The sequence below is a fragment of the Rattus norvegicus genome, chromosome X (assembly GCF_036323735.1).
Source record: "Rattus norvegicus strain BN/NHsdMcwi chromosome X, GRCr8, whole genome shotgun sequence".
NCBI lineage: Eukaryota > Metazoa > Chordata > Mammalia > Rodentia > Muridae > Rattus > Rattus norvegicus.
Genome location: NC_086039.1, coordinates 70,077,689 through 70,091,309, shown reverse-complemented (window position 1 = coordinate 70,091,309; position 13,621 = coordinate 70,077,689). Strand labels below are relative to the sequence as shown.

Below are 13,621 nucleotides of genomic sequence, written 5' to 3'. Positions count from 1 at the left end.
TAAAAATACAGATACTTGAGATTTTAATATTAGTTTTTGGATAATTACCACATGAAAGAATTTTGGATTACATAGTAATTGTATTAGTCAGGGTTATCTAAAGGAATAGAACTGCTAACACAGATACATGCTCTCTCTATGTATATACATATATATCTCTGTGTGTATGCATATATATGTATATACATATACACACATTGTGTATATACTAATGTACTTAATTAGAGTGGCTTACAAGATTTGGTCCAGGTAGGAAGTCCAAGAGGTCAAAGTTCACTTCCATTCTCTAGATTATTCTTTTGACCAATGACTGTTTCCTTAACTGTACAGAAGCTTTTCAGTTTTATGAGGTCCCAAGTACTAATTGTCGGCCTTAATTTCATTCTTCTGAATATATACATCCAGTTTTCCCAGCACCATTTCATGTGGTGAAGTTTCTGTCTTTTCTCCTGTGATTCTTTTCCTCTTTGTCAAGTATCAGTTGGATGTAATTTCAGGTGTTCATGTTTGGGTCTTCTGCTTTATTCCATTGGTCAACCTGTTTTTGTGCAAGTACCATATTGCTTCTGTCATTATGGTTCTGTAATATGAAGTCTGGAATAGCAACCTCTCCAGTGCTATTATTTTTGCTCATGATTGCTTTGGATATCTGTGGTCTTTTTTGGTAACATACAAACTTTAGGATTTTTTTCTATGTATGAATAGGCCTCTAGCCAGTCAGAAAATAAGTCAACATTGATAAATGAAACATAGTAAATTTTAAAAACTTACAGAAAAAGAAACAGATAATCGAGTGACTAGATGGCCTACAGAATGGGAAGATTTTTTCCAACTATTCATTCAACAAAGACTTACGAACCAAAATGCACAAAGGATTGAGAAAAAACTAAATAAACAACCTAATAAAAATGAGAAAATCTATATATCTATATCTATTCATTCTATAAGTTCTGTTTTTTAAAGAAATTCCTAAGAATTACAGTTGTCTCTGGGTTTTATCATATATAGCCTTTATCTTGTTGAGGTGTGTTCCTTCTGCTCCTACTTTCTCTAGGACTAATATGAAAGCATGTTGGATTTTGCCAAAGATTTGTCTCCTATTGACATCATCCGATATTTTTGTCTTTAAGTATATTTTTATGATTTATTATATGTATTGAATTATGTATGTTGTACCAGCCTTGCATTGCCAGGACGAAGCCAATTTGATCATGGTGAATAAATACTTACTGCTAGTATTTGCTTGGTAGTACTTTATTGAGGAATTTTTTTGTACCTATGTCCATCAGAGATACTGGTTTGTAGGTATGTTTTTATGTTTTTACTTGGTTTGATTATAAGAATAATGCTGGCTTCATAGAACAATTTCTAGAGTCAGTCAACTTTCTGTTTCTATATTTTTGAAGAGTATAAAAAACATTGGTTACTGGTTATAGATTGGTTATAGTCTGGTAGAATTCTTATAGGACTTCATCTGGACCTGGAGGGTTTTTGTTTCTTTGTTTGTTTCTTTGTTTGTGTAGAGGGAGTGAGCTTTTCATTATGGTCTCGATCACCTATGTTATGGCTATGTTTAGATTGTTGGTCTCTTCTTGGTTTAACTTTGGTAGTTTGGATGAATCAAAAAATTAATTTAGATTTTTCTACTTAATGGAGTGCAGGTTCATAAAGAAATTTCCTTTAACATTCTTCATTTCTTTGGTATCTGTTGTAATGTTTCCTTGTTCATTTCTAATTCTGCTAATTTAGGTCATCTTTTCTTTTGGTTAGTTAGGCCAAGAATGAGCTCTTACAGTTATTCATTCTGCATTATTTTCTTTCCTTCTATTTCATTAACTTTTGCATTGGTTTTTATTATTTCTTGCTATCTGCTGAGTTTGGGCTTAGTTTGCCCCACCTCCCCAATTCTTGAGTTGCATCATAGAGTCATTTAATTTGTTCTTTTTCTGATCTTTTTGTGTAGTCTCTTAGGGTTATAAACTTCCCTCTTAATTGTGACTTTGATGTACCCAAGAGGTTTAGTTAGGGTGCATTTTCATTTTCATTTAATTCCCGAAAGGTTTTCATTTCTTTTTTGATTTCTTGTTTGACCTATTCACCCTTTCATAATTACTTACTTAATCTTCATGAATTAATATCCTTACTGGAGTTTGTTTGCTGTCATTTTTTGTTTTATTGCATAATGGTCAGATAGGGTACATGGAATTTTTTCAGTTTTTCTCTAATTGTTTGCTTTGTGCCTCAGGATGTGGTTTATTTTAGAAAAGTTTCCATGTGCTTCTGAGTAGATTATTTTTTGTCATTTGGGTGAAAATTCTGCAGTTATTTGTTAGGGCCATTTGATGCAGGATATTGTTTAATTCTGAGGTTTCTCTGGTTTTTGCACAGATGGCCTATCTTTTGGATAAAGTAGGGTATTGAAATTACCTACAATTATTGGTTTTGTGTTAATCTGTTTTTAAATTCAAGTAGTATGCTTTTTGTGAAATTGTACCAAACTTTGGTGCATATGTGTTCAGTATTGTGATTTTCTCCCCTGATTACTTAATCCCTTGATTAGAATGAAGTGCCCTTTTTTCTTTCTTCAGATTAGATTTAGTTTGATATTTATTTTGTCAGATATTAGGATGGCAATTCCTGCTTTCTTCTTGATCCTATTTGACCAAAAAACCTTTTTCTGTCATTTTGGTTTAAGGTAGTATGTGACTTTAAATCTGAGTTTCTTGTAAGCAACATGTATACAGAGCTTTTCACAACATAATGTTTTTATTGATTACTTGAGAATTTCACATCATGTACCCCAATCACATTAAATTTCTAGCCCTCCCAGGTCTGCCCCTTACTCTTGTGACCTCTCCCACAAAGGAAGGAGGAGAAGGAGGAGAAGGAGGAGGAAGAAGGGGAGGAAGTAGAGGAAGAGGAAGAGAAAAGGAGTAGGAGAAAGAAGAAAAAAAACCACAATTCCAGTTTGTGCTGTTCATATACTGTGTGGAGCAGTATATGAAACTCCCAGTAGCCAGCCCCTTAAAGAAGACTGAGTGCTTCTTCATCTGCACCCCCACCAGAAGCCCTTAATTATAGAGAGCTACACTTCAGCATCCTTATCACAATGTTTGTCTTTGATGTGTTTCTGTCTAGGTTGTTACTTGGAGGGTGTAGGGGGCAGCATGGGGTGAGGAAAGTGTTAGTCACAGAAGCCTTCTATGTACTTCTTTTTCAAGTCTTAAGTCTGAAGTCATCAATGTCACTGCAAAGTAGCTTCCTTGCCTTTTACAGTCAGCAAGATCATGGATCATGGACTTCCAATCATGGACTTCCATGTGGGTTCTGTCAACAGTAAGGACAGCAAAGCAAGGACTGCTGGCATTACTTGGTCTCCAGGGGAAGTACAGACCCTGGATATCAACACAGTCCTCTGCTACAGGTTTTTTAAATACACTGAGCTTGCTTGTGTGATTTGATTATAAAGTTGAGCCTCTTCATAATTAGAGGTATTATTGAAAGATGTGTATAGTATAGATAGCAATTGGTAGTTCTTTTATTGTTCTATGTATTTATTGTACTCACTTGTATTTTTAGTTGTCCTTTGTATTCCGTTGTTATAGCTTTTCTTTTTTCTAGAGTCTCTTGGCTGTGCTTAGTCCTCTTTTCAGTGCCAAATATTGCTTCTGTGTAGTGGGGATATATGGTGTTTTGTTGTATGTGATTTTATTAAGTTGTTTGGATCATGGAAAGATTTTCATTTTTCATTTTTCTTTAGCTATAACAGATAATCTTTCTGGGGACAGTGGTCTAGTTTTCCTGCCATAATCTTTTAGAATTTGGAATCTTATTCCAGATTCTTTTGACTTTCAGGGTTTCCATTGAGAAGTCAAATGTAATTCTCATGGGTTTTTCTTTATATGTGACTTGAGTTTTACCCCCCTCTGGCAGCTTTAATATTTTTTGTTCTGTATATTTAATATTGGTACTGGGTAGTTTATGTCAATTTGACACAAGCTAGAGTTATTTAGAAGAAGGAATCTTGATTGGGAAAAATGCCCTAGTCATACTGGCCTGTGGGCAAGACTTTCATGAAACTCTTGATTGATAATTGATATGGCAGGGCCCAGCTCACAGTGGGCAGTGCTATTTCTACTCTAGTGGGAAGAGTGCTATAAGAAAGCAGCACAAGCAAGCCACGAGGAGCAAGCCAATAAATAATACTCCTCCATGGCTCTATCAGTTCCTACCTCCAAGTTCCTGCCCCAAGTTCCCTTCATTATGGAGTGTGATGGGTAAATGTAAGCTAAAATAAACTCTTTTCTCTTCAAGATACTTTAGAGCACAGTGCTTTATCACAGCAGTAGAAACCGTAATTAAAATTGTGTTTTAACTATGATTGTGGTGCTAGGGTCGAAACTAAGGCATGCTTCATGCTAGGCAAGTAAGTACTGTACCAGTGAATTCCCCATCCTCTTTCTTACTTCCTTTCTTCTTCATCTTTCAGTTAAGTAAATTTCTCTTTACTGATTTCTAAGATACTATTCATCTTGTTCTATTTGTTTCATTTAGCTTATACATATTTCACTTCAAGACATTCCCCCTTTCTGACATTTCAAGGTCACATTTTAAAATAGTCTTTGGGGATAGAGAGATGGCTCAGTGGTTAAAATGCACTGGCTGGTCTTGCAGAGTACCTTAGGCTCATTTCACAGTACCTATTTTGTGGCTCACAATTGGCTGTAACTCTGGTTCCAGAGGATTACATGCCCTCTTCTGGGTCAGCAAGTATGTGGTACATATGCATACATGTAGGCATAGCACACAACACATAAAAATAAATCATTAAAATTGGTCTTTATTTCCATGAAGTTCACTGATAGACAAAAAATATTAAATCTGTTACAGTGTATGAAAAGCTAAATAGAATTTACACAAGGTTGAAAGATCACTATAATTGTGCCACTAGGTACTAATACTAATCTGTCTATTTGCATTTTTAAAATATATCTTTTATAAGGAAGGACACTTCATATTCATCAAAAGAAAAATACGCCAAGATGAAATCTCAATCGTAAATATCTATGCCCCAAATACAAGGACACCTACATTCATAAAAGAAACCTTACTAAAGCTCAAAGCACACATTGTACCCCACACAATAATAGTAGGAGATTTCAACACCCCACTCTCATCAATGGACAGATCATGGAAACAGAAACTAAACAGAGACATAGAGAAACTAACAGAAGTTATGAACCAAAAGGACTTAACAGATATTTGTAAAACATTCCATCCTAAAACAAAAGAATATACCTTCTTCTCTGCACCTCACAAACTTTCTCCAAAATTAACCATATAATTGGTCACAAAACAGGCCTCAACAGATACAAGAAGATTGAAATAATCTCATGCATCCTATCAGATCACCACAGACTAAGGCTGGTCTTCAGTAACAAAAACGACAGAAAACACACATACTACATGGAAGCTGAACAACGCCCTACCCAATGATAATTTCATCAAGGAAGAAATGAAATTAAAGAAATGAAAATGAAGGCACAACATACCCAAACTTATGGGACTGTGTCATACTTTTCATTGTATGAAAGCGATGCTAAGAGGAAAAATCATAGCTCTGAGTGCCTCCAAAAAGAAACTGGCGAGAGCATACATAAGCAGCTTGACAGCACACCTAAAAGCTCTAGAACAAAAAGAAGCAAATACAATCAAGAAGGGTAGAAGGCAGGAAATAATCAAACTCAGGGCTGAAATCAACCAAGTAGAAACAAGGACTATACAAAGAATCAACAAAACCAGGAGCTGGTTCTTTGATAAAATCAACAAGATTTTTAAGTAGATAAACCCTTAGCTAGACTAACCAGAGGGCACAGAGAGTGTATTCAAGTTAACAAATTCAGAAATGAAAAGGGAGACATAACAACAGATTCTGAGGAAATTAAAAAAAAATCATCAGATCCTATTTTAAAAAACCTATATTCAACAAAACTGGAATATCTGGAGGAAATGGACAAATTTCTAGACAAATAACAGGTTATCAAAGTTAAATCAGCATCAGATAAATCATCTAAACAACCCCGTAACTCCTAAAGAAATTGAAGCAGTTATTAAAAGTCTCCCAACCAAAAAGAACCAAGGATGGGTTTAGCACAGAATTCTAGCAGACCTTCATAGAAGACCTTATACCGACAATGTCCAAACAATTCCACAAAATAGAAACAGACATAACACTATGAAATTCCTTCTATAAAGCCACAATTACGCTTATACCTAAACCACCCAAAGACCCAACAAAGAAAGAGAACTTTCATACCAATTCCCCTTATGAATATCGATGCAAAAATACTCAATAAAATTCTTACAAACCAAATCCAAGAACACATCAAAATGATCATCCATCATGATCCCATCCCAGGGATACACGGATGGTTCAATATATGGAAATACATCAACATAATCCACTATATAAACTCAAAGAATAAACCACATGATCATTTCATTAAATGGAGAGAAAGCATTTGACAAATTCAACACCCCTTCATGATAAAAGTCCTGGAAAGATCAGGAATTCAAGGACCATACCTAAACATAGTAAAAGCCATATACAGCAATCCAGTTGCTAACATCAAACTAAATGGAGAGAAACTTGAAGCAATCCCACTAAAATCAGGGACTAGTCAAGGCTGCCCACTCTCTCCCTACTTGTTCAATATAGTTCTTGAAGTCCTAGCCAGAGCAATCAGACAACAAAAGGAGGTCAAAGGATACAAATTGGAAAGGAAGAAGTCAAAATTACTATTTGCAGATATGATAATATACTTAGGTGACCCCAAAAGTTCCACCAGAGAACTACTAAACCTGATAAACAACTTCAGCAAAGTGGGTATAAAATTAACTCAAACAAATCAGTATCCTTCCTCTACACAAAGGATAAACAGGCTGAGAAAGAAATTAGCGAAATGACACCCAAATAATATAAAATAATGAGGTGTGACTCTAAGCAATCAAGTGAAAGATCTATATGACAAGAACTTCAAGCCTCTGAAGAAAGAAATTGAAGATCTCAGAAGATGGAAAGCTCTCCCTCCCATTCTCATGAATTGGCAGGATTAATATAATAAAAATGGCCATCTTCCTGAGAGCAATCTACAGATTCAATGTAATCCCCATCAAAATTCCAACTCGATTCTTCTTATAGTTAGAGAAATTTGCAAATTCATTTGGAGTAACAAAAACCCAGGATAGCGAAAACTATTTTCAAGAATGAAAGAACTGCTGGGGGGAGGGGAGATCTCCATCCCTGACCTCAAGCTGTATTATAGAGCAATCGTGATAAAAAACAAAACAAAACAAACAACAACAACAAAAAAAACCCCCAAAACCCTTCATGGTATTGGTTCAGAGACAGGCAGGTAGATCAGTGGAATAGAATTGAAGACCCAAAAATGAACCCATACACCTATGGTCACTTGAACTTTGACAAAGGAGCTAGAACCATCTAGTGGATAAAAGACAGCATTTTCAACAAATGGTGTCAGCTCAAGTGGTAGTCAGCATGTAGAAGAATGCAAATCAATCCATTCTTATCTCCTTGTACAAAGCTCAAGTCCAAGTGAATCAAAAAACCTTCACATAAAACCGAAACACTTAAATCAATAGAAGTGAAAGTGGGGAAAGAGGAAAATTTCCTGAACAGAACACCAATGGCATATGCTGTAAGATCAAGAATCGACAAATGATACCTCATAAAACTGCAAAGCTTCTGTAAGGCAAAGGACACTGTCAGTAGGACAAAAATGGCAACCAACAGATTGGGGAAAGGTCTTTACCAATCCTACATCCGATAGAGGTCTAATATCCAAAATATGCAAAGAACTCATGGAGTTAGACTGCAGGGAGACAAATAACCCTATTAAAAAGTGGGGCACAGAACTAAAGAATTCTCAGCTGAGGAATATCGAATGGCTGAGAAGCACCTAAAGAAATGTTCAACATCCTTACTCATCAGGGAAATGCAAATCAAAAAACCCCAAGATTCCACCTCACACCAGTCAGAATGACAAAGATAAAAATTCAGGTGACAGCAGATGCTGAGGAGGATGTGGAGAAAGAGGAACACTCCTCCATTGTTGGTGGGATTGCAGACTGGTACAACCACTCTGGAAATCAGTCTGGAGGTTCCTCAGAAAATTGAACATTGGACTACCTGAGGACCCAGTTATACCTCTCCTGGGCATATACCCAAAAGATGCTCCAACATACAACAAAGAAACATGCTCCACTATGTTCATAGTAGCCTTATTTATAATAGCCAGAAGTTGGAAAGAACCCAGATGCCCTTCAAAAGAGGAATGGATTCAGAAAATGTGGTACATCTACACAATGGAATATTACTCAGCTATCAAAAACAATGACTTTATGAAATTCATAGGCAAATGGATGGAACTAGAAAATATCATCCTGAGTGAGGTAACCCAATCACAGAAAAGCAGAAATGGTATGATCAGTGGATATTAGCCCAAAAGTTCGAATTACCCAAGATACAATCCATAGACCACTGGAAGTTCAAGAAGAAGGATGACCAAAGTGCAGATGTTTCCACTCTTTAAAAGGGGGAACAAAAATATCCATAGGAGGGGATATGGAGGCAAAGTTTGGAGCAGAGTTTGAAGGAATGGCCATTCAGAGCCTGCCCCACATGTGGCCCATACATATACAGCCACCAAAACTAGATAAGATGGATGAAGCAAAGAAGTACATGCTGTCAGGAACTGGATATAGATGTCTCCTGAGAGACACAGCCACAGCATATCAAATACAGAGGTGAATGCTAGCAGCAAACCACTGAACTGAGAATGGGACCCCTGTTGAAGGAATCAAGAGAAAGGACTGAAAGTGCTGAAGTGTCTTACAACCCCATAAGAAAAACAATGCCAACGAACCAGAGCTCCCAGGGACTAAACCATTACCCAAAGACTCTACATGGACTGACCCATGGCTCCAGTTGTATATGTAGCAGAGGATGAATTTGTTGGGCCCCAAAGGAAGGAGAACCCCTTTGGTCCTGCCAAGGTTGGACCCCTTAGTTTAGGGGAATTTCTAGGGGGTGGGGAGTGGATGGGGAGTGGAACACCCTTACAGAAGAAGGGGAGGGAAAGGGGATAGAGGGATCATGGACAGGAAACCGGGTAATGGAATAACATTTGAAATGTAAATAAAATATATCCAATAAAATTAAAAAATAAAATATATCTTTTGGGGTTGGGGATTTAGCTCAGTGGTAGAGCGCTTGCCTAGGAAGTACAAGGCCCTGGGTTCAATCCCCAGCTCCGAAAAAAAGAACCAAAAAAATATATATCTTTTATTTTTTTCAAACTTCGAAAGCATAATTGTTTTGTAAATAGGTTTTTTAATTATTTTTCATTATTACCCCACTTTCTTCATCTTGAATATCTGTTTCTGTTATCTATTATTTCTGCCATTAGCCATTTATTGTGTCTGGTTCTATAGGGTACTTGGTTATTTTTTTTAATGTTTTCAGCTCATCATTCTTAAAAATTCTAAAACGAATGTTTCTTCTCCCAGAAAGGATTTCCCCTTTTCTTGCATTATGTTTGGGAGCAATTATTCATAACTTTAGGTCTTATAAGCCCTCTCTCCACCAGGATTTGTATTACATCTTATGGAATAATTTCTCCCCATGTGGTGTACTCCTTTTTATCCAGTGCCAAAGTCACTTTCTTTGTGGTCTCCTGGAGTGGTTATATGTAGGATCAAGTGTACTTTTGACTTAGTCTGAGTCTAACCATATGATCTTGTGGAATTTGATGTCTTGTTCCTGATTTACCAAGGCTTGTCCATATTCGCAACACCTACCAGACAAAGGAGTTTTCATTGTCGAAAGTAGTCTCAACTTTTTCTTAGATTTGGTTTCATGATTTTTTGCTACTATCTCAAGTGTCCTATTATTTTATCCTAGTGTTTTTTTTATAAAAAATTGAAGTATATTATCTAAAATTTGTGATTGTTTTCAGAAGGAAAGTTATTTTATCATGACTTATCCTCTTGTTCTAAAAGCAAACCTATTTCTCTAACCTTGTAAGGCAGTAGATCTTTAAAAAAACTTTAGGTTCTTTTCTTTTCATTGTGAGTACCCTTCAACAATTGCATCTAACAATGACATTAGTAAGATATGGTGAGGACTTTTATAAAATCAACCCTATGGTTTTGTTATCTTTTCAGGCTAAAGAGGCCTTGGCAGAAGCTGAGCAACAGGATCCTACAAACATTTTCACTCAGTATTATATATTCAAGATTGCAATCTTGGATGGTGAAGCCTACAGAGGTATAAATGTTCTTTACTCATTAACGTTAACAAAAAAATCCTTAGAAAATAAAAAAAATCCACAATAAGTAAATACTTTCTAAGATAGTAGAATGTATAGATATAATAACTCTTCCATAAACGTTATACAATAATGCACAAAGAAACTAGAGGGAATGTGAAAGTATTAAAAAAGCAACCACCTATCTGAAGGATCTTAAATGGGCAAATATTGGAAAGGAGTTTGGGAAATTTTTTTATTGCTGGTTATACTTTATCATTTGAACTAACCATCTCTGAGGTTGTAAAATTAGGGAGGGGCAATTATAATAAAATTTACAGCAGTTAACTATTAACCTGTAAATCAGAGTCTTTGGTTACCTTTTGACTCTGTTCACTAATGTTGTATAATGATGATGATGATGATGATGATGATGATGATGATGATGATGATAAGCAACCCTAATCTTTTTGTTGTTTTTTCCTTCTTTTTATTTAATCTTCTTTTTTTTTACACTTCAGATTTTATTCCATTCCTGGTCCACCCTCATACCTCCTACCTGCCCCCTGTCTCCACAAGGATGTTCCCCCTCCCCCTCCCACCAGACCTCTAAACTCCCTGGGGCCTCCACTCTTCTGAGGGTTAGGTGCATCTTCTCTGACTGAACCCAGACCCGGCCGCCCTCTGCTGTATATGTGTTGGGGGTCTCATATCAGCTGGTGTCTGCTGCCTGGTTGGTGATCCAGTGTCTGAGAGATTTCGGGTGTGCAGTTTAATGGAGACTGCTGGTCTTCCTCTAGGGTGGCCCTCCTCCTCAGCTTCTTCCAGCTTTTCCCTAATTCAACCACAGGGCTCACCAGCTTTCTCTTCATTGTTTGGATGCAAATATCTGCATCTGACCTTCCAGCTGCTTGTTGGTTCTTTTGGAGAGGAGTCATGATAGGCCCCTTTTTGTGAACCCTCCATAGCTTCAGTAGTGGTGTCAGGCCTTGGGGCCTCCCTTTTCGTTGGATCATACTTTAGTCCTGTCGCTGGACCTCTTTTTCCCCAGGTTCTCCTCCATTTTGTCCCTGCAGTTCTTTCAGACTGGAACAATTCTGGGTCAGAGCTTTGACTGTGGGATGGCAACCCCATCCCTCACTTGATGCCCTGTCTTTCTGCTGGAGGTGGGTTCAGTAAGTTCCCTGTCCCCGCTGTAGGGCATTTCATCTAAGGCCCTCTCTTTGAGTCCTGAGAGTCTCTCACCTACCAGGTGTCTGGTACATTCTGCAGGGTCCCTCCACCTCCTACCTCCCTAGGTTGCCTGTTTCCATTCTTTTGGCTGGCTCTCGGGGCTTCAGTCTTGTTTCCCCACCCAATACCTGATTATGTTCCCCTCCTCCCCTCCCCATACCATTTCCCACCCAGTCCCTCCCTCCCACCTCCTGTGATTGCTTTCTTCTCCCTCCCAAGTGGGATTGAGGTGTCCTCACTTGGACCCTTTGGCTTGTTAACTTTTTTGAGTTCTGTGGACTATATCCTGGGTATTCTGTACTTTTTTTTGGCTAATGTCCATTTATTTGTGAGTACATACCATGCATGTCATTTTGCGTCTTACAAACCTCCCTCGGGACACTTTCTAGTTCCATCCATTTGCCTGTAAAACTCAAGATGCCCTGGTTCTTAGTAGCTGAGTAGTTTCCACTGTGTAAATGAACCACACTTTCTGTATCCATTCCTCTGTTTGTCGGACACCTGGGTTGTTTCCAGCTTCTAGCTATTATAAATAAGGCTGCTATGAACATAATGTAACACATGCCCCAGTGGCATGGTGGAGAATCTTTTGGGTGTATGCCCAAGAGTAGTATTGCTTGATAGTCAAGTACATCTATTTCCAAATTTCTGAGGAATCTCTAGACTGATTTCCTTACTTCAGTTCATTTGTATTAATTCTTATGCAGGGTGGGAGATGATCTGCTTTCGTTCTTTCACATGTACACATCCAGTTCTCCCATCACCATTTGCTGAAGAGGATGCCTTTTCCCCAAGGTTTAATTTTGATACCTTTGTCAAAAATCAGGTGACTCTGTGTGGGCTTATACATGGGTCCTCTATTCAATAACATTTTATTGATATTCCTATCTGTTTTTATGCTTGTTCCATACCATCTGTCATAGTTTCTTTTCTTTTCCTATTTCTGTGAGATATCTCTCTCTTTCTCTCTCTCTCTCTCTCTCTCTCTCTCTCTCTCTCTCTCACACACACACACACACACACACACACACACACACACATATATATATATACCCTGTCAAATAAGTTCACAGTTCAAGACATAGTCTGTCATGGTGGAGACATCAGTGCAGCAGAACATGGAATCAGCTGCTAACATTACATTCACAGTGAGGAGATGAGAACAATGAATGCATGAATGCTACAGTGCAATTCAACTTCTTCACCCTATACAAGCCAGTATGTCTTTCCAAATGAGTTATGTTACCACCTCAATTAGATTAATGGCCACACCGATTTTGGTCTTATGGCTCTGTAGTGTATCTCGAAATCAAATGTGGTGATATCTTCTTCATTCTTCTTTACTTAGCATTTCTTTGTCTAGTTCAGATTTTTTGTTCTTCTATGTAAATTTTAAGAGTGCCATTTTTTATTTTTTTAAAAAATACTTAGATTTTAAAATTTTTTAACTTTGAAAACATATACCTATATAGAATGAAAGATAATCAACTTCCCTGTGTCCTCTTATTCTAGCTTGGTTTTCTGTATTAGTGATAAAAACCATGACAACTTGGAGGAAAAAACATGGTTTATTTCATGTTACATTTTATAGTCCATTATCAAAGGAAACTAAGGCAGGAGAAACTCAACTCAGCAAAATGGAGCAGGGAAAATGAAACACTACTTAATGGCTTCTTTGTTCTGACTTGCTTAGCTGCCTTTCTTACATAGGCCCGTCCTAACTACCTCAGGATGGCCATGGTAATAGTGGCCTGGAGCCTCCTATGTCAATTACAATAAGAAAATGCTCCACAGTCATGCGTACAGGCCAACCTGACCTGTATAATTCTTCAGTTCAGTTTCCTCTTTTCTAGTTTGTCTCTTATGTTTGTGTCAAGTTGATGGTTGAAACTGTGATATTCCCTCCAACAAAACCCTCCCAATTTCATTTCTTTTTGTTTTTATAACCCACTAAGTCCAGTTAGTGCTGTCCATGTGTACATGGGTGTGAGGCTACTCACTAAGTCTCAGGAAACCTATGTCTTCAAAAGAGAATTCTTTCTCCCCTTAGTAATTAAACA

The 13,621-nt window shown here is 37.4% G+C and overlaps 1 protein-coding gene across 1 annotated transcript in view; it reads left to right on the top strand.

Annotated features, from left to right (window-relative positions):
- Tex11 (testis expressed 11) overlaps positions 1-13,621 on the top strand; it is a 263,533-nt gene that overhangs the window by 145,235 nt on the left and 104,677 nt on the right. The window contains exon 17 of the mRNA XM_008773302.4: positions 10,246-10,348. Coding sequence (XP_008771524.1) covers positions 10,246-10,348 — 103 coding nt within the window. The remainder of the gene's footprint in view (positions 1-10,245; positions 10,349-13,621) is intronic.